The sequence below is a fragment of the Gopherus evgoodei genome, chromosome 24 (assembly GCF_007399415.2).
Source record: "Gopherus evgoodei ecotype Sinaloan lineage chromosome 24, rGopEvg1_v1.p, whole genome shotgun sequence".
NCBI classification, from domain to species: Eukaryota; Metazoa; Chordata; order Testudines; family Testudinidae; genus Gopherus; species Gopherus evgoodei.
This window is the reverse complement of record NC_044345.1, coordinates 427,400-449,747: the sequence shown is the minus strand read 5'-3', so window position 1 is coordinate 449,747 and position 22,348 is coordinate 427,400. Positions and strand designations below refer to the sequence as shown.

Genomic DNA, 22,348 nt, shown 5'->3' with positions numbered 1-22,348 from the left:
GCAAATGTGTTTTAGGAGGATTGCTGCTGGCTCCATATTTATTACCGTTCCCTCATGTTCCCTATCACTCGGATCTGTTTGAATTTTGAGTGGGTTGTTTTTAATTACTTGGCTTTACTGTTTTTACAGCATCTCAAGGGTACTGATAGGGCATGGGTCCTTTACAAATAAAAACAACTATCCCACCTCTTTCACTAAAGAACAACTCAGTAGGTAGGACTCACCTGCCTCCATTTCTCTTGTAGTTGTCTGGTACATAATGAGGCTACAACAATAATAAAGGTCACAGTTAAACAAAGCACTAAGAGCTCAGCATTGGACAGTATAAAAATATCACAAATTAAATCCAATGTAGAAGGAAGAGATGGCGTGCCTCATGCATTGGAATTTAGTGGCTTAGGAAAAGGGATTGAGACCCATCATGATAAATACAGGGTGAAGGCAGAGAACTAATCACCCTTTAGCACCAGTCCTTATTACTCATCTCTTAACACCGCAGCCCTCTAGGTTTCCTGGGTAAGCTTCAAAACCAGTGGGATATTTTGCTATAAAACACTCCTATTCAGAGAGCCTGATTTTCCCTCTGCAGGAATATGGATAGAACCTCTAGATCAACTACAACAGCTTGTTGCTCCTGAGGAGGAGAAACAAGCTCAGCTCTGAAAGCTCTGCCAAGGGTGCTTCTGAGCTTGGGGACTAAGCTGCTGACACTGCTAGGGGAAGGGGTGTGTACAGGAAGCAGCTCGTACTTCCAGGGTATGGTGTGGTGAATGAGAGAGACAGGGAAATGTGAAGGTATCAATGCTTGAGATAGAGAGGGGCACTGCACTTCATGGTCTGGTAGCCTATCTGGAGTTCTCTTCTTGATAACAGACATGTCATTTTCAGTGCTGAAGGTCAATGATATGCAATTTGATGGAGCTGAGAGAAAAAAATTGAAATTGCTCCTGTTCTATTGAGAACTGTTGTTTAGGGTTGGCTGCTCAAAACAACTTTTAGCAGAGCCCGGACTTGGGATAGTTAGACACAGAATGTGAGATGCGCTTACACTGTAAGCAGCTTGGGACAGGGAGCAAGTCTCTAAATAAATTAATGTTAATAGTGTTACTATTAATATTAATGCCCAGGAGTACAAAGCCAGCACAGACAGGGTCACTGTGGGGCTATTTTCTGTGAAGTTCACTGAAATATGAAAATGTGCTGTGACTGCTGAATTGTTGCTTGAGTCAGGGTTCAAGTTTTCTCCAGCCAGGAATGTCCTTGGTGAAAGCAGCACTGGGGTTTCTGTTGGAAACCAGGATGTTTTCGGCCGTACACATCTCCATTCATTCTAAGTGCATTTTCCTGAGAATTGGCAATGGTCTGACTGCAATCAATTTTCTTTTCAGATTATTTTCTGATCAACTTTCTATCCAGTCTGAGTGTAGTGTTAACATGTCAGTTCTCCTTGGTTTACCAGGCTTCATTCAGAAGCAGGGAGGCAAGAGTTTTCCAAGACTGTGTTCTGTCTTACATTAAGAAACTGAAAGGTCATTAGAAGAGACACTTACTGAGAAGTCTCTCTTGGGTGTGAGTTTCTTGGGGAAGTGGTCAAAGGCATACGGCTTGGTGCAGGCAGGATAGTGATTCCGGTGGATTTTATAGAAGAGGTGGGCTGATTTATCAAGGCGGTAATCACAGATATACACATCCGGCTCCTTCACTCCTTTTGGCCTCCCTGCAGTTACAGCAAAAACCAAAGTACATATAGCATTCCAGGACAAGAACAAACAGCATACACTATGGTATAGCGATTTATTGTGAGCACTTACACTGAAGTCCCAGCTACTCTTGTTCTATTCAATTCAGATTCATAACAAACAGGGGAATCTTTAATTCAATTTAAGAAAGAAACTTCCTTGCTCTAATCCCACTATGCACCCATCCCCACGTACAATATATTAAAAAAAACTAATGAGAAGGAAAATGCAAGGAGGTGGGGCTGAGGAGAGCTGATGTGAAAGGTAAAAGAGGAAGAAGGGAGCATTCTCTACTGTAAGTGTTTATTTTCTCACCGAGTAAAGCCTGCTTACCTTTACAGTAGGTGTAGAGGTCCAGCACACAGCAAGTCCCCACCACAGCCTCTAAGGGGATAATCTCATACAGTGGCACCCGGAACAGCTCATTGTGATAAAATCTTCGGGAAGGCGAATGGTGGGTTTCATGTGGACGGAAATAATGATGACCAAACGCAAACCGCTCCTCTCTGTTAAAAGGTGTGAGAGACAATTTCCCTTGAGCTGTGGTTTTGACTTCACTTCATGCCCTACATTCACCACGCTTTTTGAGTTATCTATATTGCCCTTTTAGCATTGGTTATGACCACAGACAAGGTCACATCAATGTGCCCTGTGTTTTCTTGTTTACCCCTTCAGCAAATACCAATTCCAGTCTGATCTCTAGACCTTGTGTCATAAAAAAACCAACTTTTCTTTACACTATTTAAAGAAGACTATTGCAAGTTATTCTATTTTTGGCAGATACCCAAAATGTCTTGAGTGCAGAAAGTGCCTTGAACATACTTTTCATTTTTCCAAAGTTTTTCTATGCGGAAGATATCAAGTTTCTCCCTGTTAATGTGTGATAGCAGCCGGTAGGACTGCCGGACAGGATGCCCATCTGGAGTTCTTCGGCTGTCTCTCATCAGATATACGCAGTCACCTGGCAATAGGCACAAGAGACACATCCTGTAAAGAACGTCTCGTGTGACACAGCGGCCAAAAAACAAAGAAGAGGCAGGTTTAGTTAAAACAATAACATGACACAGCTGCCCCATATTTAACTCTGGAAGAGTAAAATACAAGTAATGCAGAGCAAGCGAACAAGGGTCAGATTGCCCTGATTTCCTTCATGACACATTCTACTAGCAGAGAATGAAACATAACGTGAATTTTATGTCCCCAGCCAGAAATGATGATACAGATTCATTGATTCCAAGGCCAGAAGTGGTTTGACCTCTTGTATAACACAAGCATAGAACTTGCCCAAAGTAATTCGTAGAGTATATCTTTTAGAAAAACATCCACTCTTGATTTCAAAATTGTGAGTGATAAAGAATCAACCATGACCCTTGGTAAATGGTTCTAATGGTTAATTACCCTCACTGTCAAACAGTTATCCTTACACCCAGTCTGAAATTGTCTAGTTTCAACTTCCAGCCATTCGATCATGTCATACTTTTTTCTGCTAGACTGAAGAGCCTATTTGTTTTCCATATAGATACTTACAGACTTTACTCAGGTCACCCCTTAATTATCTTTTTGTTAAACTAAACAGACTGAGCTCCTTGAATCTCTCACTGTAAGGCAGGTTTTCTAATCCTTTAATCATTCTTATGGCTCTTCTCTGAACCCTCTCTAATTTATTAACATCCTTCTTGAATTATGGGCACAAGGAATGGACACAGTACTCCAGCAATGGTCACACCAATGCCAAATACAGAGGTAAAATAACCTTTCCAGTCCTACTCGAGATTCCCTGATTTATTTTTCCAAGGATCATATTAGCCTTTTTGGTCAGTGTCGTACTGGGAGATCATGTTCAGCTGATTACCCATCATGACCCCCAAATCTTTTTCAGTCACTACTTCCAAGGATAGAGTCCCCCATCCTGTAAATATGGCCTACATTTTTTGTTCCTAGATGTACACATTTAGCAGTATTAAAACACATATTTTGTCTGGCACCCAGTTTACCAAGAGATACATGGTGCTCTGAATCAGCAACCTGTCCTCTTTATTATTTACAACTCCCCCAATTTTGATGTTATCTGCAAACTTTATAGTGAGGATTTTATGTTTTCTACCAAGCCATTGATAAAAGCATAGGGCCAAGAACAAATCCTTGCAGGATCCTACTGGAAACACGTGACTGATGAAGATTCCCTGTTTAAAATTATATTTTGAGACTTATTGGTTAGTCAGTTTTTAATCCACTTAATGTGCACCATGTTAATTTTATATTCTAGTCTTTTAATCAAAATGTTATGTGGTACCAACTCAAATGCCTTACAGAAGTCTAAGTATATTATGTCAACGCTATCATTTATCAACTAAATGTGTAAACTTATCAAAAAGATATCAAGTTAGTTTGACAGAATCTATTTTCCATACACTCATGATGATTTCCATTATTCTCTTTAAATTATTTTTTAATTGCGCCCTGTATCAGGCACTTTATCGTCTTGCCAGGGATTGATGTCAGGGTGATGGGCCTATAATTACCTGGGTCATCCCGTTTATCCTTTTTAAAAACAGATACAGCATTAGCTTTTATCCAGTCTTCTGGAACTTTCCTCATGCTCCAAGGCTTATTGAAAAATCAACATTAATGGTCCAGTGAGCTCCTCAGCCAGCTCTGTTAAAATACTTGGATGCAAGTTATCTGGACCTTCTGATTTTAAAATGTATAACTGTAGTAGCTTCTGTTTGATGATGATGTGCTAGCACCACATGATAAGACTATATCATGTTTTTTCCCCAAATACAGAACAGAAATATTTATTGAAAACTTCTGCACTTTTGCATTATTAGTGATGATTCTACCATTTCTATCTAGTAATAGATCAATACCTTTGTCAGTATTCTTTTTGTTCCTATATATTAAAAAAAACCCTTCTCATCATCCTTAACTCTGCTGGCCATAGATTTCTCTATGTGTCCCTTTGCTTCCCTTATCATTTTTCTACAATTCCGAACTTCTGATTTATTTTCATTACAATGAATTTCCCCTTTCTTCCAATTTTGTTTTATTTTTATATATATGATGATGATGTTCGTCCATCGTGGTCGATGAAGACCTCAACAACTCATTTGTTCGATGACCGGGCTCTGTGCGTCCGAAGATGACTGATCAGTCCGGGCAGACATGTGATGGCACTGTCAATGATGTCACATGTCGGGCAGCCCTGGACTTGCGTAACTCACGCTTTCTTTCAGCCTCAGCAGTACGCCTCGCCTCAGAGATATTACTGCCTGTGTGAATGAGGCTGCGCCATGCTGGACGGTTCAGTGCGAGGGTTTCCCATGTGGCAGTGTTGATCTTGAGGGACTTCAGAGAAGTCTTCAGCGTGTCCTTGAACCGCTTCTATTGTCCTCCATGGGAGCGCTTTCCCTGGGTGAGTTCTCCATAGAAGAGCTGTTTAGGAATGTGCTCGTTTGATATTCTCATGACATGTCCGGCCCATCTGGTCTGGGCTCCCATCAGCAGTGTGTGAACTGACGGCAGACTGGCTCTGGTAAGGACTTCAGTATTGGGCACTTTGTCCTGCCATCTGATTTTTAGAAGCTTTCGCAGACAGGAAATGTGGAAGTGATTGAGCCTTTGTGCATGACTCCGATAGACAGTCCACGTCTCGCAGGCGTACAGCAGAGTTGGAAGCACTACTGCTTGGTAGACTTTCAGCTTCGTTGGTAGGCTGATCCCTCGACGTTCCCAGACGTTGCAGTGCAATCGGCCAAATGCAGAGCTGGCTTTAGCAATTTGGCAGTTTACTTCATCATCAATTGACACTGTTCGGGAAAGGGTACTGCCCAGGTACGTGAAATGGTCCACTGCCTGAAGTCTCTGTCCATTTACAGTGATGGACAGTTCTGAGTACGGAGCGTGGGGAGCTGGCTGGTGCATGACCTCAGTCTTCTTGATGTTAATGGTGAGACCGAAGTTGTTGCATGCAGATGAAAACTTGTCCATACTGGCTTGCATTTCTGGCTCTGTACTAGCATTCAGAGCACAATCATCGGCAAAGAGAAAGTCTCGAAGTACAGTTTCCTTCACCTTGGTGATGGCACGCAGTTGCCTCAGATTGAATAGTTTCCCGTCAGTTCTGTACTTCAGGCCTACTTCTTCAGTGCAGTGTTGAAAGACATCAGTCAGAGTGGCAGAGAATATCATGCTGAACAAAGTGGGTGCTAAAACACACCCTTGCTTGACACCGTTGGTGACTGGGAAGGCCTCAGATGTTTCACCATCATCCAGGACACGGGCCATCATACCGTGATGAAACTGACGTACCATTCGTATGAATCTGTCTGGACAGCTGAATTTCGACATGATCCTCCTCAGGCCCTGGCAACTGACAGAGTCAAACGCTTTCGTGAGGTCCACAAAAGTTATGTAGAGTTCACGATTCTGTTCTTGACATTTCTCCTGTCGCTGACGCGCAGCGAAGAACATGTCAATAGTCCCACGTCCCTTGCGAAAGCCGCACTGTGATTCTGGTAGTAAGCCCTGCTCCAGGTGAGTGATCAATCGTTTCAACAGAACCTGTGCAAGAACTTTCCCCACTGTAGAGAGCAGCGAGATTCCACGGTGATTGTCGCATACCTGGCGATTGCCCTTCCTCTTATAGAGGTGCACGATGGACGCGTCTCTAAATTCCTGTGAAATGGATCCCTGCTTCCAGAAGGACTGAAACAGCTCAGTGAGTTTCCGTAGCAGCACAGGTCCACCGACTTTGTACACCTCTACTGGTATGGCATCTGACCCTGGGGCTTTGCCACTTGACAGCTGGTTGATGGCTTTCTTTACTTCGTCCTCTTCTGGTGAAGCGTGCGCACGCACGCACGCACACACCCCCTCCCCCGGGTTTAAAACAAATAAAAGGAAGTTCTTCATGCAGCACACAGTCAACTTGTGGAACTCCTTACCTGAGGAAGTTGTGCAGGCTAGGACTATAACAGCGTTTAAAAGAGAACTGGATAAATTCATGGTGGTTAAGTCCATAAATGGCTATTAGCCAGGTTAGGTAAGGAGTGGTGTCCCTAGCCTCTGTTTGTCAGAGGGTGGAGATGGATGGCAGGAGAGTGATCACTTGATCATTGCCTTTTAGGGCCACTGGATACTGGACTAGATGGACCTTTGGTCTGACCTGGTACGGCCGTTCTTATGTAACCAGCACAGCCCTATTCCTCAATTGTGGCTAGTAAGGAATTCTTAAATGATTCCCAATTATCAATCACATTTTTCTGATTAAATTCTTCCTCTCAGCTGATTGAGCTCATAATTGTTTTCAGCTTTGTGAAATTCGCCCTATTAAAGCACCAAGTGAATATATATATAAATAACTTGTGCATTTTATTCTGCTTGCACATTATACATGCAAAGCAGCAAAGAATCCTGTGGCACCTTATAGACTAACAGACGTTTTGGAGCATGAGCTTTCGTGGGTGAATACCCACTTCTTCAGATGCATGTTTTCCACCCACGAAAGCTCATGCTCCAAAACGTCTGTTAGTCTATAAGGTGCCACAGGATTCTTTGCTGCTTTTACAGATCCAGATTAACACGGCTACCCCTCTGATACTATACATGCAAAGAAGTCATAGTCATGTGCCCCCAAGTTACTATTAATTATTAGCTCAGTTATCAGTTCTTCTTTATCTGTTAGGATAAGGTCTAATAAAGAATTCCTCCCTGTTGTCTACAACATATGAGAAAATAAAAATAAATTATCAAAGGGGTTAGGACTGACAGCAAAAGAGGATTTGGCTAGTAAAACATGTTATTCAAATTTGTAATCGTAACTGTACTGTTCTCCAGGCTAGCCAGAGAACAAGTCATTGATGGGAAAGAAGATAATTGATCAAAAAAGCACTAAACCTCTGACTACTCTCACAGAACTCTAACAGGAGTAAAGCTCCTGAGAGATACATGCAGCTCAGAGGAAATAGATTAAAGAGGGCCGAGCAAAGAGATCATTCTTCAGAACTGTGGCTCTTTGCTCAGTGTAATCATGGGACAATTCCATGAACTTCTGCTTGTTCTTTACCAATGAAAGGAAGAAATAGCAGGGAAGTGAGTGTGGCCCAGAACTCAGAGCAAGCGAGAATGCTAGAGAAATGCACAGTGTCGTTTAAAATGCCACAGGATTTAATGTGCAATATTTTAAGATATTTCCAACTACATTTGAATCCATTCACAATGAATGAAAAGCTGTGAAGGCCCCAGGACAGCAAGTTCTTCAGCTCAAGACAGTTAGTAGTTCTGTGTAGGGCCCTGCGAAGCTGAGTCCTTTTTACATGCAGACAGAAACTGGTGTTTGTTTGCAAAACCCACTATCCATTTGTATTCTCCTCACAGACTGATATCATCTGGGAAGGGGAAAAAAAATAGCCTTTTCAACTAACTTCTCCCACTTCAGTTCAGAGTAGGTTCAGTCTGTGCCTTGGTTACTTCCAAAACTTCACACAAGAGATGCCAGGCCACCGGGGCTGCAGTCTTCAGAAGTCAAGTTCCATGAAGACCTGAAAGGTCTCATGATTCCTGGGCCTTTTCAGTCAATTTTTGGATTAAAGTTGGAAAAAAAAAAAAAAAAGTTAAATAGATCATTTGTCAAATTTGCACATATTAAAAAGGAGCTCTGAGACTCTTCCCCTCAAATCTATTTCAGGGATTTACACTGCTGCCCATCACCAAAGTAACTGAGATATATATACTGCAATATGTCAAGAAATGATAGACATAAAAATGAAAGCTCTTTTTTCCTATTTAGCCTTAACACGTACCCTGCTGCCATAGGCCTCTCTTTAAACCCTTTGGCACACGGAGTTAAGGGCTTTTCTTCAGGAAACACTTCCTTTTCCTATTAAAAGGGCTGTAAGGCAAATCTTCCATGCTGAGATAGACTGCTGGCCACTCAGCTGAACACCAGGAAGCAAATCAGTATTTTTAAAATCTTTGACTTATTAAATGAATAAAGTTTCAGTTTTTAAAAACAGAGAAGCAACTTTAGACCCCTCTGCCACCCACAGGGAGACAGCAGAACAACTCCAGTATCCACTGTACATGACTCTCACCTTTTACAGCATCCTGAAGTAGAAACATGGCCAGATCGGTGAGGGGGAGAGTTGTGGCTCAAATGCATTTCGTCATTGACTGCTGGACACAGGGAGAGCCTGTTCGCAAAGCCAGGGCTCAGATGACTAAGTTCTAAGCATATTTTCATTTGGAAATTTACTCAAAAATTACTCATAGGTGAAACAGGAATAACTCCCCCTTGGCCCTGAAAGGCAGTTTGCAGCTGTGAGAGTGCCTCTGTGCCACTGTTCCTGCTCCCTAAGGTGTCCCAAGAGCTGTGCAAATCTCAGGCCACAGGTGAATTTACGGTATGGAAGTTCCTGTTTATTCTACAGAGTACAACTCCAATTGCAGAGTTTCCTAGCTCTGTATGTTGGAAAATCTGCGCTGCCCTGTTATTCTGACAGGTCTGTATTGAATGGGTGGTTCAAAATTGACCTCAGTAGATTAATAATACTTTGGGTGTCTCAAAAAAACCAAACAAAACAACAACAACAGAAAAACCTAGCTGAAACAGAGGAATTAGACGAAAGAGAAGGAACAAACCTAGAAGCCCAACATCCCCCCAGTCAGCAACCCAATGACAGAAACCAAAACATAAAGAGGAAACCAAATGTCTTTGATGTGGCCAAGATGGTTGCCGCAGAAGGATTCTAAGAAAGGTTGAGGAAATGAGCATCCTAGAGTCCCACACAAATGATGGAGAAGGCACTGCTCCTGGTCTCATTTTTAGTTACTCTCTCCTCTCCTGAAAAGTCTCCCATCCCCCCACACCCCTTAATAAGCATACCAACTGGTTTAACTCAATCTTGATCAGTTCTTTTTATACTGTATGAATCTCTTTCTAACCTTGTCTGTATCTGTGGGATGAAATTAAGAAAAAGAAAAATTCAGGTTCAATATCACGAAAAGTCTCCTGACAGAGACCTCTACGAGAGCTGACTCCTACAGGGCTTGGGGCTTTGAAACAATGACTAGAAGTATACACTGTGAGGAGCAGAGGAAGGGATGGATGATCTAATAGGTCTTTTCCACGTCCAGCTTGTATGATCCTATGATCTATTCAGCTTGGTACCAAAGTGCGGCTGAAGCCCATGCCTTCCTTCTTTGACTTGCTCTTTCCTGTTAACTCCCAGCAGCTGTCTCAGCTTTCTCTCTTTGGTCAGAAGGAAGCCTGTGCCTCTGCTAAAGAAACATAATGCCCACCCATCAATCAATATGTATCATCTCAACCTCCTCACTATGTGTCACCTGCATAATAGCTAAGAGCACAATTTCATATTCATATGAAAGATGCATGTGCTTGAATCAAGGTCAAACCAGAGAGCTCTTTGTATCTCCCTTTCTGATGGAAATCACAGCAGTCACCAGAGAATGCACACACCTTGGCGCAGCAACAGGTCATCCCGTAACAGACAGATGAAATAAACACAGCCAGGCTGGGCATAATGGGGACGAGGAATCATGGGGACCTCCTGGCAAAAGAAAGAAATGAACTGGTGAGCTGGGGTGACCCTTTCATTACATCATTTACAATCTTTCCAGCACTGGGGCAGAGGTCAACCATATATGCTGCCCTTTTGGAAATGCTCAATAGAGCTGGACACGGAATAAGAATTAATATTTAACAGAATTAAAGAGGACTCAAGAAGATTGTAATGTAAAGCTGGAGCACCTCAGATGCGCATTTTCTGTCATGTTTGAGCTGCCAAAAGCTCTGGGCCTCATAATTCTATACTGGCCTAACCAGACTCTTCTGCCTTGGAAAGAGGGGAAATGCTTCTGTGCAGTTTCTCTTTTCCTGGGATAGGAGATGTAGGATTCTGACTATTAACTTGCTGCCAACTTGATTAATGTTGCAGCTGCTAAAATCTGGCACGGGTTGCTTCAGAAGCTTGCTTTCTACCTTTGCTAGCCCAAGAGAGAGAACTGTGAACTGATCCCACACTACTTGCAGGCCAGCACAAAGCTGAGAGCAATAAGAGTTCATTCTTCACTAATTTCATAGATTAGTTACACTCTGACTAACTGGCACATGCAATAATATAAATGCAAGAAGTATTACAGTTTATGATTGTTACATCAGAGCAAAAGCAACTGAAAATAGTTTACCCTGTCCACAGATCGAGGGTCACACTGTTCACACAAGTAGTGTTCAACATCAGAATTCACACCCATGCAATCGCAGTGCTGCCAAACCTAAAAAGAAATCCCAATTAGGAAGACATGGGTTATAATTTGTAAATAAAACACACCTCCTCATGAGACAGATTAAGAGAGCATAAGAACAAGCAACCAAAAGGAAATGCAGAGCTTCCTGTGAAATATTTCAGATATTGTCAGATGAAAGACAATAAGATCCGTATGCTGTTGGCTTTTATTCATCATTGCTGAAGTTTTGACTTCTCTATATAAAGGTATTGCTGGCTGTTTCATGAGTGTTAGCTCCTATCCCTAGTGATTTATTTGCATTTCCTGTGTGGAAAAAGCGGTGCTAAATTCTCTTAGGGAGTCTGCCCTATCAGCTGTGTGGAAGCTGTGGGTATAGGAACTATTCACTATGGGGAAGGTGAAGCTGGGCACTCCCACTCCCTTTTGTTTCCCCTTACCATGCACTTGTCACACTGGATCATGAGTCCTTCATCTTTGTAAAGGCCACAGATGCAGCGGATTACATCCTCATCTTTCTCATGCCCATTCTCCTTCTCACAGATGGACGTCTCACTGCTGTCGGCTTCGCTTGCTGTCTCCCCCACAATTTCGTCGATCTGGGCAGAAGCCTCATGGCGAGCATTGTAATATGCCTTCCGTAGTCGGCACACGTCACGTCCAATCGGAGACTTCCTGCCATAGTATTTCTGAATACAAACAAAAGAAGCAACTCAGTCTTCTGAACATCCCCTACTTTGGGCACATTCAACCACTCTGCCCACTTCAGTGTGCATCCTTGGAAGATGACTTGCTTTGTGCGCCTCATGTACCTCTGGGTAGGTGTGTTCACTCTACCCACTGCCATGTTTATGGGTCAGATGTCCCTACCTGGCCAGCTGTTGTGTATCTCTGGGGCCTGCCCCATATGTCTTAGAGGCAAGTGCGTGTGTCCTGGCTATCCCTGTATGACCCTGAAATACAATTTAGTTCCTTTGAGAAGCACCATGGTCTCTTCAGGCTGGAAAGATGCACACTATTCACAAGTCTTTACTTTGTTGCCACCATATAGCTGGAGCAAGTTGAGAGATCAGGCTGAAGTGAACAAGTTACTAGTATCATCTCTCTGCTCTCACTTAGCTTGTCAGAGGACAGTTATCTGAATCTCTCTCTCTGTTGCAAGAATCTCTGTTGCCATGACCATTAATTCAGGTCACATCCACATTGCCTGTGCAGTAGCTTTATGCCTTGGCAACCTCACCTCAGCATTCCGGAAGACCTTCAGCATGTCCCCATCAAAAGCTTCCACGGTTTTATAATACCCAGTCAAGATCTGCTTCTCAATGGTGGCAAGGTCCAAGGGATCAGAGATCTTCTCATAGTAATCTGCATTTCTAAAAGAGGAGGGAATCTATAGTGTTATTTTCACCAACCCTTCAAAGATGCACAAACCTGTTAGAATAAAATTACAGACTGATTTGAAAAGCAAGAACTTACTTTTTCTTAGGAGGAAGGTTCAGCAGTGGAGCTGCGAGAGCCTGCCTGGAAGAGTCTGTAAAGGAAGCACAGAGTTGAACAGTGCTTTGCCATATCAGAATTAAACACGAGATGTAAACAGTGAACTCAGTCTAAAGAGAGCCCCCTTTTCACCCTCAGACACAGGAAACAGGAATTGTTGGGTATTTTAAGGAACTGGCTATTGGGCACTCTTCACATGTACAGCATTGGAGATCAGTTCACACTGCAGCAGCATCTTGCACACTGAATCATAGAGCTAAATCTATGCAAAATAACTTTTGTAGGACAGCCCCACCTGTGGTAGCAGGAGAAAAAATTGTGGGAAATGGAGGGTGGAGCTGGGGGTAGGATAAGGGGCAATGGAGAAGGGGTTGTTTGAAGTCCTGAAATAAATTTATTCTTCTTTAATACGATATGCTCTGAAGACCCTCATCCCTGTGTTCTGAAGAGTGATAAGGTCTCAATGCAGGCTGATAGCAGAGTGTCTGCTTCACCTTTGTAGGAGATGATGCTATCACAGATCTCCTTGAAGATTTGTGCAAGGCGTGCAGCACGAGCCACTTCAATGTTCTCTTCAGCTGCAGCCAAGCGCCGTGTTCGCACAGAACGGGAGGTTTGGAGGGCTGAGAACTGTGTCATGAAGACATCTGAAAGAAGGGACAAATACAAACCTTTATATAGAAGTTCTACCTCAAGAGGAACTAATGTCCTCTTCTCAAATTGAATACTTAAGATGACACCAGATGGTGTCTCCTCTCCCACACCACTGACACTGATTTGGGTTACAATTAAAAGTAATGGGTCAGATTCACTTGTATTTTCTGGCTATTTTGTGCTGCTCTAGCCAGCTAAGCTGGATTTATGGCTATGTTGTGTTGCTACAGTGGAAAAAAGGAACCAGAACAAACTAGGGAATGTGAACCAAGGCATGTGGGTCCCAATTTCTCACTTAGCTGCCAGAGGGGAGCCAAATGCTGGAATGGGGTTGCAGGGGTATAACTGAGGGCAGTATTTGATCTTCTGAATGGAGCAGCATTTTGGAGTGGGGCTTGTAACTTTCCTGTGGCAGTCATGTCCCATCCCCATAACAGATGGCAAGCCAGAAAACCTTGTTTCCCAAAGGCCTAAACTCAGAGATGCTCACTGTTATGAGGATAATGAGAACTCTCAAAGTTAGTGTGGATTGCTGCTGCAGGTGCTGAGCAGCTCTTTTCTCATTAAGGACCAATCCTGCCCTGCATTATTTATGCTGTTATGCCAATTCCCTAAAATGTCCACATCAGGTTTCTCCTTCTCTGAAAAATCACCTGTGGGAAGAAGGGACAGGAATTCCAAACGAACAATAGCATTTCCAGTGGGAGCTGTGAGCCTTCAGGATCCAGCAGAGGAACACAGGAATTTCTGTACTGAATAGACCAGTGGTCTATCCAGTCCAGTCCCTAGTTCTGACAATGGCAAAGGCAAATACCAGATGCTTCAGAGGAAAGTGTCAAACCTCATAACAAATAATATTAAAATAATATGCCTACAGAGGGATTTTCTTCCTCACTTAGGGTGACAGTGAAAACAGATCTGTATATAAACACCCCGATCAGTATTTGAAAAGCTATTTGGACTTGGCAGCAACTTTCTATTGGATCTGAGAACTAATTTGAATTATCCATCTGTAAACTTTCACACCAATGTGATTTGACTAGGTCCCACAGAAGAAAGAGGTAACAGCAGGAGACTGTGCAGGCCTCACCAGATTTGATGTTGCCGTCATCGCGGCAGATTCCATTCCAGCGATTATATAATGATGCGGAGTGGATGTTGTCACTGACATGTTTCACTTCCTCTTGTTTTTGCCTAATCTTCTCCCAATTCCGTACCAGAAAAACATGACGTTTTAGCACAAAATTCCTGCAAAAATTAAAAACATTCATTTTCACATCACCTCAGTCTTAATGTTGGCTATGGGAAGGAGAAGAAAGAAGACAACAGCTTAGATATTCCCCCATCTATTTGGAAGTACTGTTGGGATACCACATGCCATCTATTATGCAGCACGCCAGAACTCAATTTGGAGGTATTGATGGGAGCCCTTTGTTTCAAATGGGTTCATGACAGTCTAAGGCTTGTTTTCTTGGTGACTTTTGAAATTGGTTGATCATGTGTTATTGAAATGGTAACTAAGTGGTGACGACGGTGTGTCTGGAACTGCCCTCCAGTAGTGTGGTTCTTATTAGTGACAATGATAATGATAGGTAAATGCATGTCCAGCAACGAAGAGTTTGAAATGTTGCATCTCTCAAGTTTCTGTTCTGTCACCTCTGTAATACCTTTTGGAGAGATAATTCCTAAATATATCAGTTTGCTGATAACACAGTTATAGATCCGTAGATTCTAAGGCCAGAAAGGACCATTGTGATCAACTTGTCTGACCTCCTATATAACGCAGGCCAGAAAACTTCCCCAAACTAATTCCTAGAGCAGATCTTTTAGAAAAACAACTGCTCTTAATTTAAAAATTGACAGTGATGGAGAATACACCATGGCCCTTGGTAAGTTGCTTCAATGGTTGATTACTCTCAGTGTTAAAAATTTACAGTTCATTTCCAGTCTGAATTTGTCTAGCTTCAACTTCCAGCCATTGGATAGTATTATATCCGTCTCTGCTAGACTGAAGAGCTCATGATTAAATATTTGTTCCCCCTGTAGGTACTTTTAGACTGCAATCAAGGTGACCCTTAATCTTCTCTTTGTTACACTAAACAGATAGACTCAAGGAGCTCAATCACTAGAAGATATGTTTTCTAATCCTTTAATCATTCTTGTGGCTCTTCTCTAAACTCTCTCAACTTTATTAATATTCTTCTTGAATTCTGGATACCAGAACTGGACACGGTATTCCAGAGCAGTCACACCAATGCCAAACCCAGAGGTAAAATAACTTCTCCACTTTTACTCAAGATTTATGTAGCCAAAGATGACTTAGCCCTTTTGGTGACAGGTCATGTTCAGCTGATAATCCCTAAATCTGCTTCAGAGTTACTGATAGAATCTCTCATCCTACAAGTATGGCCTACACTCTTTGTTCCTAGATGTATACATCTACATTTAGCCATATTAGACCACATATTGCTTATTTGCACCCAGCTTACCAAATGATCTAGATTGATCTGTATCAGTGTCCTGTCCTCTTTATTATTTCGCACTACCCCAATTTTTGTGTCATCCGCAAACTTTATCAATGATGACCATGTTTCTTTCCAGGTCATTAAAAAAAAAATTAAATGGCATAGGACCAAGAACCGACCGCTGCAGGACCCTGCTAGAAACACACCCTTTTAGTGACTGCCCCCGTTAACAATTACATAGACTATTAGGGTTAGAAGGGACCTCAGGAGGTCATCTAGTCCAACCCCTTGCTCCAAGCAGGACCATCCCCAGATTTTTACCCCAGTTCCCTTAATGGCCCCCTCAGGGATTGAACTCACAACCCTGGGTTTAGTAGGCCAATGCTCAAACCCCTGAGCTATCCCTCCCCCCCATGTTAAGACCTATCAGTTTAGCTGGTTTTTAATCCATTTAATATGTGCCATGTTAATTTTACAGCTTTCTATTTTTTAATCAAAATGTCATGCGATACCAAGTTAAATGCCTTACAAAAGTCTAAGTATATTACATCAACCCTACTATATTTATCACCAAACTTGTAATCTCATAAAAAAAGGTGTGAGATTAATTTGATGGGATCTATTTTCCATAAACCCATGATGATTGACATTAATTATAATATCCTCCTTTAATTCTTTATTATTTGAGTCCTGCATCAGTCACTCAATTATCTTGCTTTGTGAATCCTGATAGCTGGGCCTCTTTTGGAGGGACTACCTTAAAGACAGAATTCTAGCTTCTGGGTAGGGAGCATCAGTATGAGGAGGGTCTCTTTTCCTTTGTGTCCCCACTCATGATGGGGTATCTTTGGAGGTTGTGAAGTAGGTTTCATTATTTTCAGTCACATTCTTTCCATGAAAAGGAAGGCTATTTACATTATGTAGCTTTGATTTTCAGCAGCATAATTTGCACAGGCTGTGTACTTACCGGTATTTACCCTCTGATAACTTTACCAAAGAAACACACATATTCCCAGCAAGGGGCCATTATTTTCCTTTTCATTTACTAGGGACCACTTGTAGCTGCTGCAGATTACAGCAACTAACTGCCCAAAAGGTCTAAGAGCTGCCATCACATCATGCCTGCCACCCTGCGTTATTTATGCTGGCTGCCTGAGGAAGTAGTTGACTGAGTTTAAAGTGGATCTGGACAAACTGTAAGGGACTAGGGCACAGGCAGTTTGGCCTAGTGATCACAGCTGGGTTGGGGTCCACACATCAGGGACATGAGCAAGGGTCGGAGGAATCACTAGAGCCAGGTTCAATAAGCATGAGTCAGGATCAACCTCAGGCCAGGGTCAGAGACCAGAGATAGTAGCAGGCTGAAGTCAGAGTCAAAACCAAGCTGGAGTCTGAGTCCCGAGACCAGAGGTAGTACCAAGCTGGAGTCAGTAGGCAAGGGTCAGGGTCAGAGCCATGCTGGGATCAGAGGCCAGAGATCAGGAGCTGAGGTAAGGTGTGGAATTGCAGCAGGCCCAAAGTCAGACAGCTTCCTGGGGCATCCTCCAGGGTTAAATAGGGCACTTGGCAGAGGGTGGTAGGGTACTGTCACTCTGGGTCCCTTGGGCTGTACTTACTGCAGCATCTAGTCTCCACAGTGCTCCCTGGTCATGGCTCTCAACGGCCCCCTGGTGGCACTGTGGGAATGTCAGCTATCTCAGGCTCTTCAGACCCAGGTTCTAGTCCATGGATCCTTACAGCCTCATCCTGATGGTAATCTGGGCCCTGACAGTTCCACCACTGTATTGGTGAGCAATGCTAAGGTGTTGAACTTGCTCTTCTGGCACATCTCTCCCCACTTTTAATATATGCTGCATAAAAAACATTACACATTATCTCCCTACTATTTGCCTTTCTAAAGAGGTCTTAATAAATGCATCAGGCCAAACTGCTGCCTGCCCTGTTCTACTCATTGCCAGCCATGCTAATGCAATGAATTTTGTTAGTTGCACAGGAAAAACCTTTGTGTGGTTGGTTCCACTCAAACTAGTACTTCATGTTGATTGGTTCTGCTTCGCTAAGAGCGGATTTCCTGCCAGAACAGCAGCAGAGGGCAGGCTGAGGCATTCTACACTGGACTGAACAGGTGTGCCTGATTCCAGCAGTAACATAGTAACACATTACCCAGGAACAATGTGAACACTGATGAAGTGTGCGCATTCTCCACCCCACTAGTAATGACCCATTCTAAAACAGTGATTGGAAAGGCCATCCTAATACTAATGCCGCAATTTCAGATTGAGGACAATGGATCCTATCTGATCCACAACAGATCTTAATATTTAATCTACTTAACACAGATCCCAGCACCCCTTCTTCTTCAACTGGACATTCTGTGATGCCTTTTTTAATGGAGAAAAGATTCATTTTGATTTTATAGCAACCCTGCATTGCTGGGGAGAATAACAACACTGAAATCCTTCATTACCTTTCTCTGTTGGACATGGGCTTCATCTGAAGCTGTGGGGTTAGCCTATTTGGCGTGTTCACACTTTCACTATTCTCCTCTGGAATGTGGCCCCTCTGTAAAACAGATAATTCTGGTGAGAGAAACCAAGGACAAATGGTACAACAATTCATTTGAGCAACAATCTCTGAACATCGTTTCTTCAGTTTTCTATGCACATACGTAACAAATATATTTCACCTTGGTCTGGTTGAAACAAACTGACTTCCCAGTAACCTGTTTATGAGAGAAGAGTTGGCTTCAGTACTCACCCCCTTCTTTAGTTTGTGCTTTGACTTTCTCTTCTCTTTCGATCGTCCAGGCCTTCTGTGTGTGGTGACAGGCTGGGTGGTTTTGCCTGAGAGTCCATTCATTCGCTGACTCTTGCCCCCAATTATTCCTCTGCATTTGTCAAAACCACACTTGCAGAGTTGCTTTGAAGTAAAGAGAATAAATTATTTTTTAATAAAATCACAACAATGGAAAAATCTGTCAATATTACCAAATACAAGCTCACTCACATATAACACAGTGTGGCATTGTTAATAACCCCTAATCTGCACAGAATTGTTCATCTTTTGTGAGACTCATCGAGGTTTAGTAGTGTGAGCCTCACCTGTTTTTCAACATTAAATGAGTGAAAATTGTAGTCGTAAGTCAGTTCAGTACCAGCAGGCATGTCCTTAAGTGCGTACAGCCCAATCCGGTAGACACCATTAACAGACCTGTAAAGAAAATACAATGAAAATGTCCTGGCTTTTATGATCACGCAGGGATCGCAAAGTCTGGAGGTGGTCGCTTAAAGAATTGGTGGTGGAGCGAAATTAGGCTTGTCCATAAGAACATAATCACAAATCACATTAGGCACCACAAATTAAAGAATCGCATGCCAGCACCAAAATTCACTTATTTTCAGGGCTTTATTCTGAACCAGAAACTAACACTTGACCTCACATTATCATTGAATATATCTATTAATTCTATTACTTTCCATAATTGTTTTTGTGTTGAGTTTTCCTGTTCATATAAAGGAAAAACTAATTAGCACTGGGTAAAGCCACACTAGGTACAGACAAGCAGGGCAAGCTTCCACACCATGCTATCCTTATTATAAATCCTATTATGCTCACCCAACATTCCAGTGTAAAGCCACCCCTGCAAATCTCTGCTAATACACTCACTCCCTACCTGCTGTATTTCCTGCTATCCTAACACTAGGGTCTTTCCTAAGTAGACAATAGTGGTAACAGATAGTGGTAAATTCTGACTATTTTACTATTATCCTAACTCAAATACATTTGAACTGTCAGAGGGGAAGAGCATATGGATTTATCTTATTGAACCATCTAGTCTTAATGATTTATAATATCGAAGCAATATGACATACATAATGTAGGAGCTTCCATACCAGAACAGACTATTTAGATCCATGCAGGACAGCAGCCTGCCTCAGAGATGACATTTACCTGACAGCAATATGGTACAAGTCTTGCACAATACAAGATCCTTTGTCAATATTTTGATGTTGTTTCAATCTCTGCCCAACTCACCTCTTCCCTATTTCGATACCAACTTCTCTAAGGGTACGTCTACACTACAGGATTATTCCAATTTTACATAAACCGGTTTTATAAAACAGATTGTATAAAGTCGAGTGCACGCGGCCACACTAAGCACATTAATTCGGCGGTGTGCGTCCATGGTCCGAGGCTAGCGTCGATTTCCGGAGCGTTGCACTGTGGGTAGCTATTCTGTAGCTATCCCATAGTTCCCGCAGTCTCCCCTGCCCCTTGGAATTCTGGGTTGAGATCCCAGTGCCTGATGGGGAAAAAATCATTATCATGGGTGGTTCTGGGTAAATGTCGTCACTCATTCCTTCCTCCGGGAAAACAATGGCAGACAATCATTTCGCGCCCTTTTTCCCTGGATTGCCCTGGCAGACGCCATAGCATGGCAACCATGGAGCCTGTTCAACTTTTTTTTTACTGTCACTGAATGTGTACTGGATGCCGCTAACAGAGGCATTACTGCAGCGCTACACAGCAGCATTCGTTTGCTTTTGCATGATAGCAGAGACTGTTATCAGTCGTTCTGTACCGTCTGCTGCTATTCTAAATTGGCAATAAGATGATGGTTATCTGTTGTTCTGTACTGTCTGCTGCTATCATGGGTGCCCCTGGCTGAGGTCGGCCGGGGGCGCAAAGGCAAAACTGGGAATGACTCCCCAAGTCAATCCCTCCTTTACCGTTTCTAAAAATAGAGTTAGTCCTGCCTAGAATATGGGGCAAGTGTGCTAGAGAACCAGTGTATCAGAGAGCACAGCTGCTCCATGTCAGATCCCGCAGAAATGATGAGCTACATGCCATTCATGGGGGGTGCCCCTGCAACAACCCCACCCGTTGCTTCCCTCCTCCCCCAACCTTCCTGGGCTACCGTGGCAGTGTCCCCTCATTTGTGTCATGAAGTTATAAAGAATGCAGGAATAAGAAACGGTGACTTGTTAGTGAGATAAAATGAGGGGGAGGCAGCCTCCCGGTGCTATGACAGTCCAGGCAGGACATTAAGCGGTGTGGAGGAGAGGAGTCCAGCATCCCGCTGCTATGATAGTCCAGGCAGTACAGAATCTTTCCTTTACACAGGAAAGGGAGGGGGCTGATGGCGCTCAGCCCCGAGTTGCTATGATGAGGACGATTACCAGCCGTTCTATACCATCTACTGGGAATGACCAGGAATCATTCCTATTTTTACCCAGGCGCCCCCGGCCGACCTCACCTGAGGCCAGCCAGGAGCACTTACGGGGCTGATGGTGACGACGGATATCAGTCATATTGTATCGTCTGCCACCAGGGAGGGGAGAGGAGTGGATACTGCTCTTCACTGCTACAGCATCGCATCTACCAGCAGCATTCAGTAGACATAGGGTGACACTGAAAAAAGTCAAGAAACGATTTCTTTCCCTTTTCTTTCACGTGGTGGGGGGAGGGAGTAAATTGACGAGCTATTCCCTGAACCACGCTGGACAATGTGTTTGAACCTACAGGCACTGGGAACTCAGCCAAGAATGCAAATAGTTTTCGGAGACTCCTGTGGACTGTGGGATAGCTGGAGTCCTCAGTACCCCCTCCCTCCCTCCGTGAGCGACCATTTGATTCTTTGGCTTTCCGTTACGCTTGTCCCGCAGCACTGTGTAGCCTGGAGATTTTTTTCAAACGCTTTGGCATTTCGTCTTCTGTAACGGAGCTCTGATAGAACAGATTTGTCTCCCCATACAGCAATCAGATCCAGTATCTCCCATACGATCCATGCTGGAGCTCTTTTTGGATTTGGGACTGCATTGCCACCTGTGCTGATCAGAACTCCACGCTAGGCAAACAGGAAATGTAATTCAAAAGTTCGCGGGGCTTTTCCTGTTTACCTGGCCACTGCATCCGAGTTCAGATTGCTGTCCAGAGCCGTCACAATGGTGCACTGTGGGATACCGCCTGGAGGCCAATACCATCGATTTGCGGCCACACTAACCCTAATCCGATATGGTAATACCGATTTTAGCGCTACTCCTCTCGTTGGGGAGGAGTATAGAAACCGATTTAAAGAGCCCTTTATATCGATATAAAGGGCCTCGTAGTGTGGACGGGTGCGCCGTTAAATCAGTTTAATGCTGCTAAAATTGGTTTAAACGTGTAGTGTAGACCAGGCCTAAGATGCTCATCCTATCTACATTTTAATCACGGGTATAGCCAGAGCTCCAGCATGTACAGTATTTGTTTCTTACCATTTCTGCATCTCGCAGTTAGGATTACAGCTGTGGTTGATAAATCGAGCCTCATTGCCCATGCGATAGCTGTCAATCACCATCCCACTGTCTAAGTTCAGGCAATAATGATCACTGTGATTATGGTACTGTTCAATCATCCGGTTCCTAGAAAGCAACACAGGAAAGTTCTTGTGATTTCAACTGTCAAAGCAAAGCACACACATAGAAACAGAATGTGCAGAAACTCTGGGAGGTGGCTTTAGAGAGACAACTGAAACACTTTGCATTTACATCCAGAGATAGGGGATAAGCATTGTCATCTCTGTTTTTACAGATAAGGTAACTGAGGCACAGACAAGGGCAATGATTTGACCAAGGTCACTGAAAGAGCTGGGATTAGAATTTGGGAGCTGTTCCCTCCAGACCATGCTACCTCTTGTTATGCAAATTAATTGTACAGATTTCATTTTGGTCACATGCACATGGCAGT

The 22,348-nt window shown here is 43.2% G+C and overlaps 1 protein-coding gene across 7 annotated transcripts in view; it reads right to left on the bottom strand.

The window, feature by feature from the left end:
• Window positions 1–22,348, bottom strand: part of ASH1L (ASH1 like histone lysine methyltransferase) — a 183,251-nt gene that overhangs the window by 5,487 nt on the left and 155,416 nt on the right. For 3 of the 7 annotated variants that reach the window (XM_030541934.1, XM_030541935.1, XM_030541940.1), the window contains 15 exons: window positions 21,877–22,023; window positions 18,721–18,829; window positions 18,377–18,538; window positions 18,087–18,181; window positions 14,245–14,402; window positions 12,995–13,147; window positions 12,480–12,534; window positions 12,244–12,376; window positions 11,444–11,692; window positions 10,947–11,033; window positions 10,219–10,309; window positions 2,562–2,700; window positions 2,073–2,245; window positions 1,551–1,717; window positions 225–265 (listed from right to left, as the gene is read on the bottom strand). In XM_030541934.1, the coding sequence (XP_030397794.1) occupies window positions 225–265; window positions 1,551–1,717; window positions 2,073–2,245; window positions 2,562–2,700; window positions 10,219–10,309; window positions 10,947–11,033; window positions 11,444–11,692; window positions 12,244–12,376; window positions 12,480–12,534; window positions 12,995–13,147; window positions 14,245–14,402; window positions 18,087–18,181; window positions 18,377–18,538; window positions 18,721–18,829; window positions 21,877–22,023 (1,959 nt within the window). Of the gene's footprint in view, window positions 1–224; window positions 266–1,550; window positions 1,718–2,072; window positions 2,246–2,561; window positions 2,727–7,295; window positions 8,933–8,957; window positions 10,020–10,218; window positions 10,310–10,946; window positions 11,034–11,443; window positions 11,693–12,243; window positions 12,377–12,475; window positions 12,535–12,994; window positions 13,148–14,244; window positions 14,403–18,086; window positions 18,182–18,376; window positions 18,539–18,720; window positions 18,830–21,876; window positions 22,024–22,348 lie in introns of those variants that run through there. The other 4 variants (XM_030541936.1, XM_030541937.1, XM_030541938.1 and 1 more) reach the window with 4 other exon arrangements.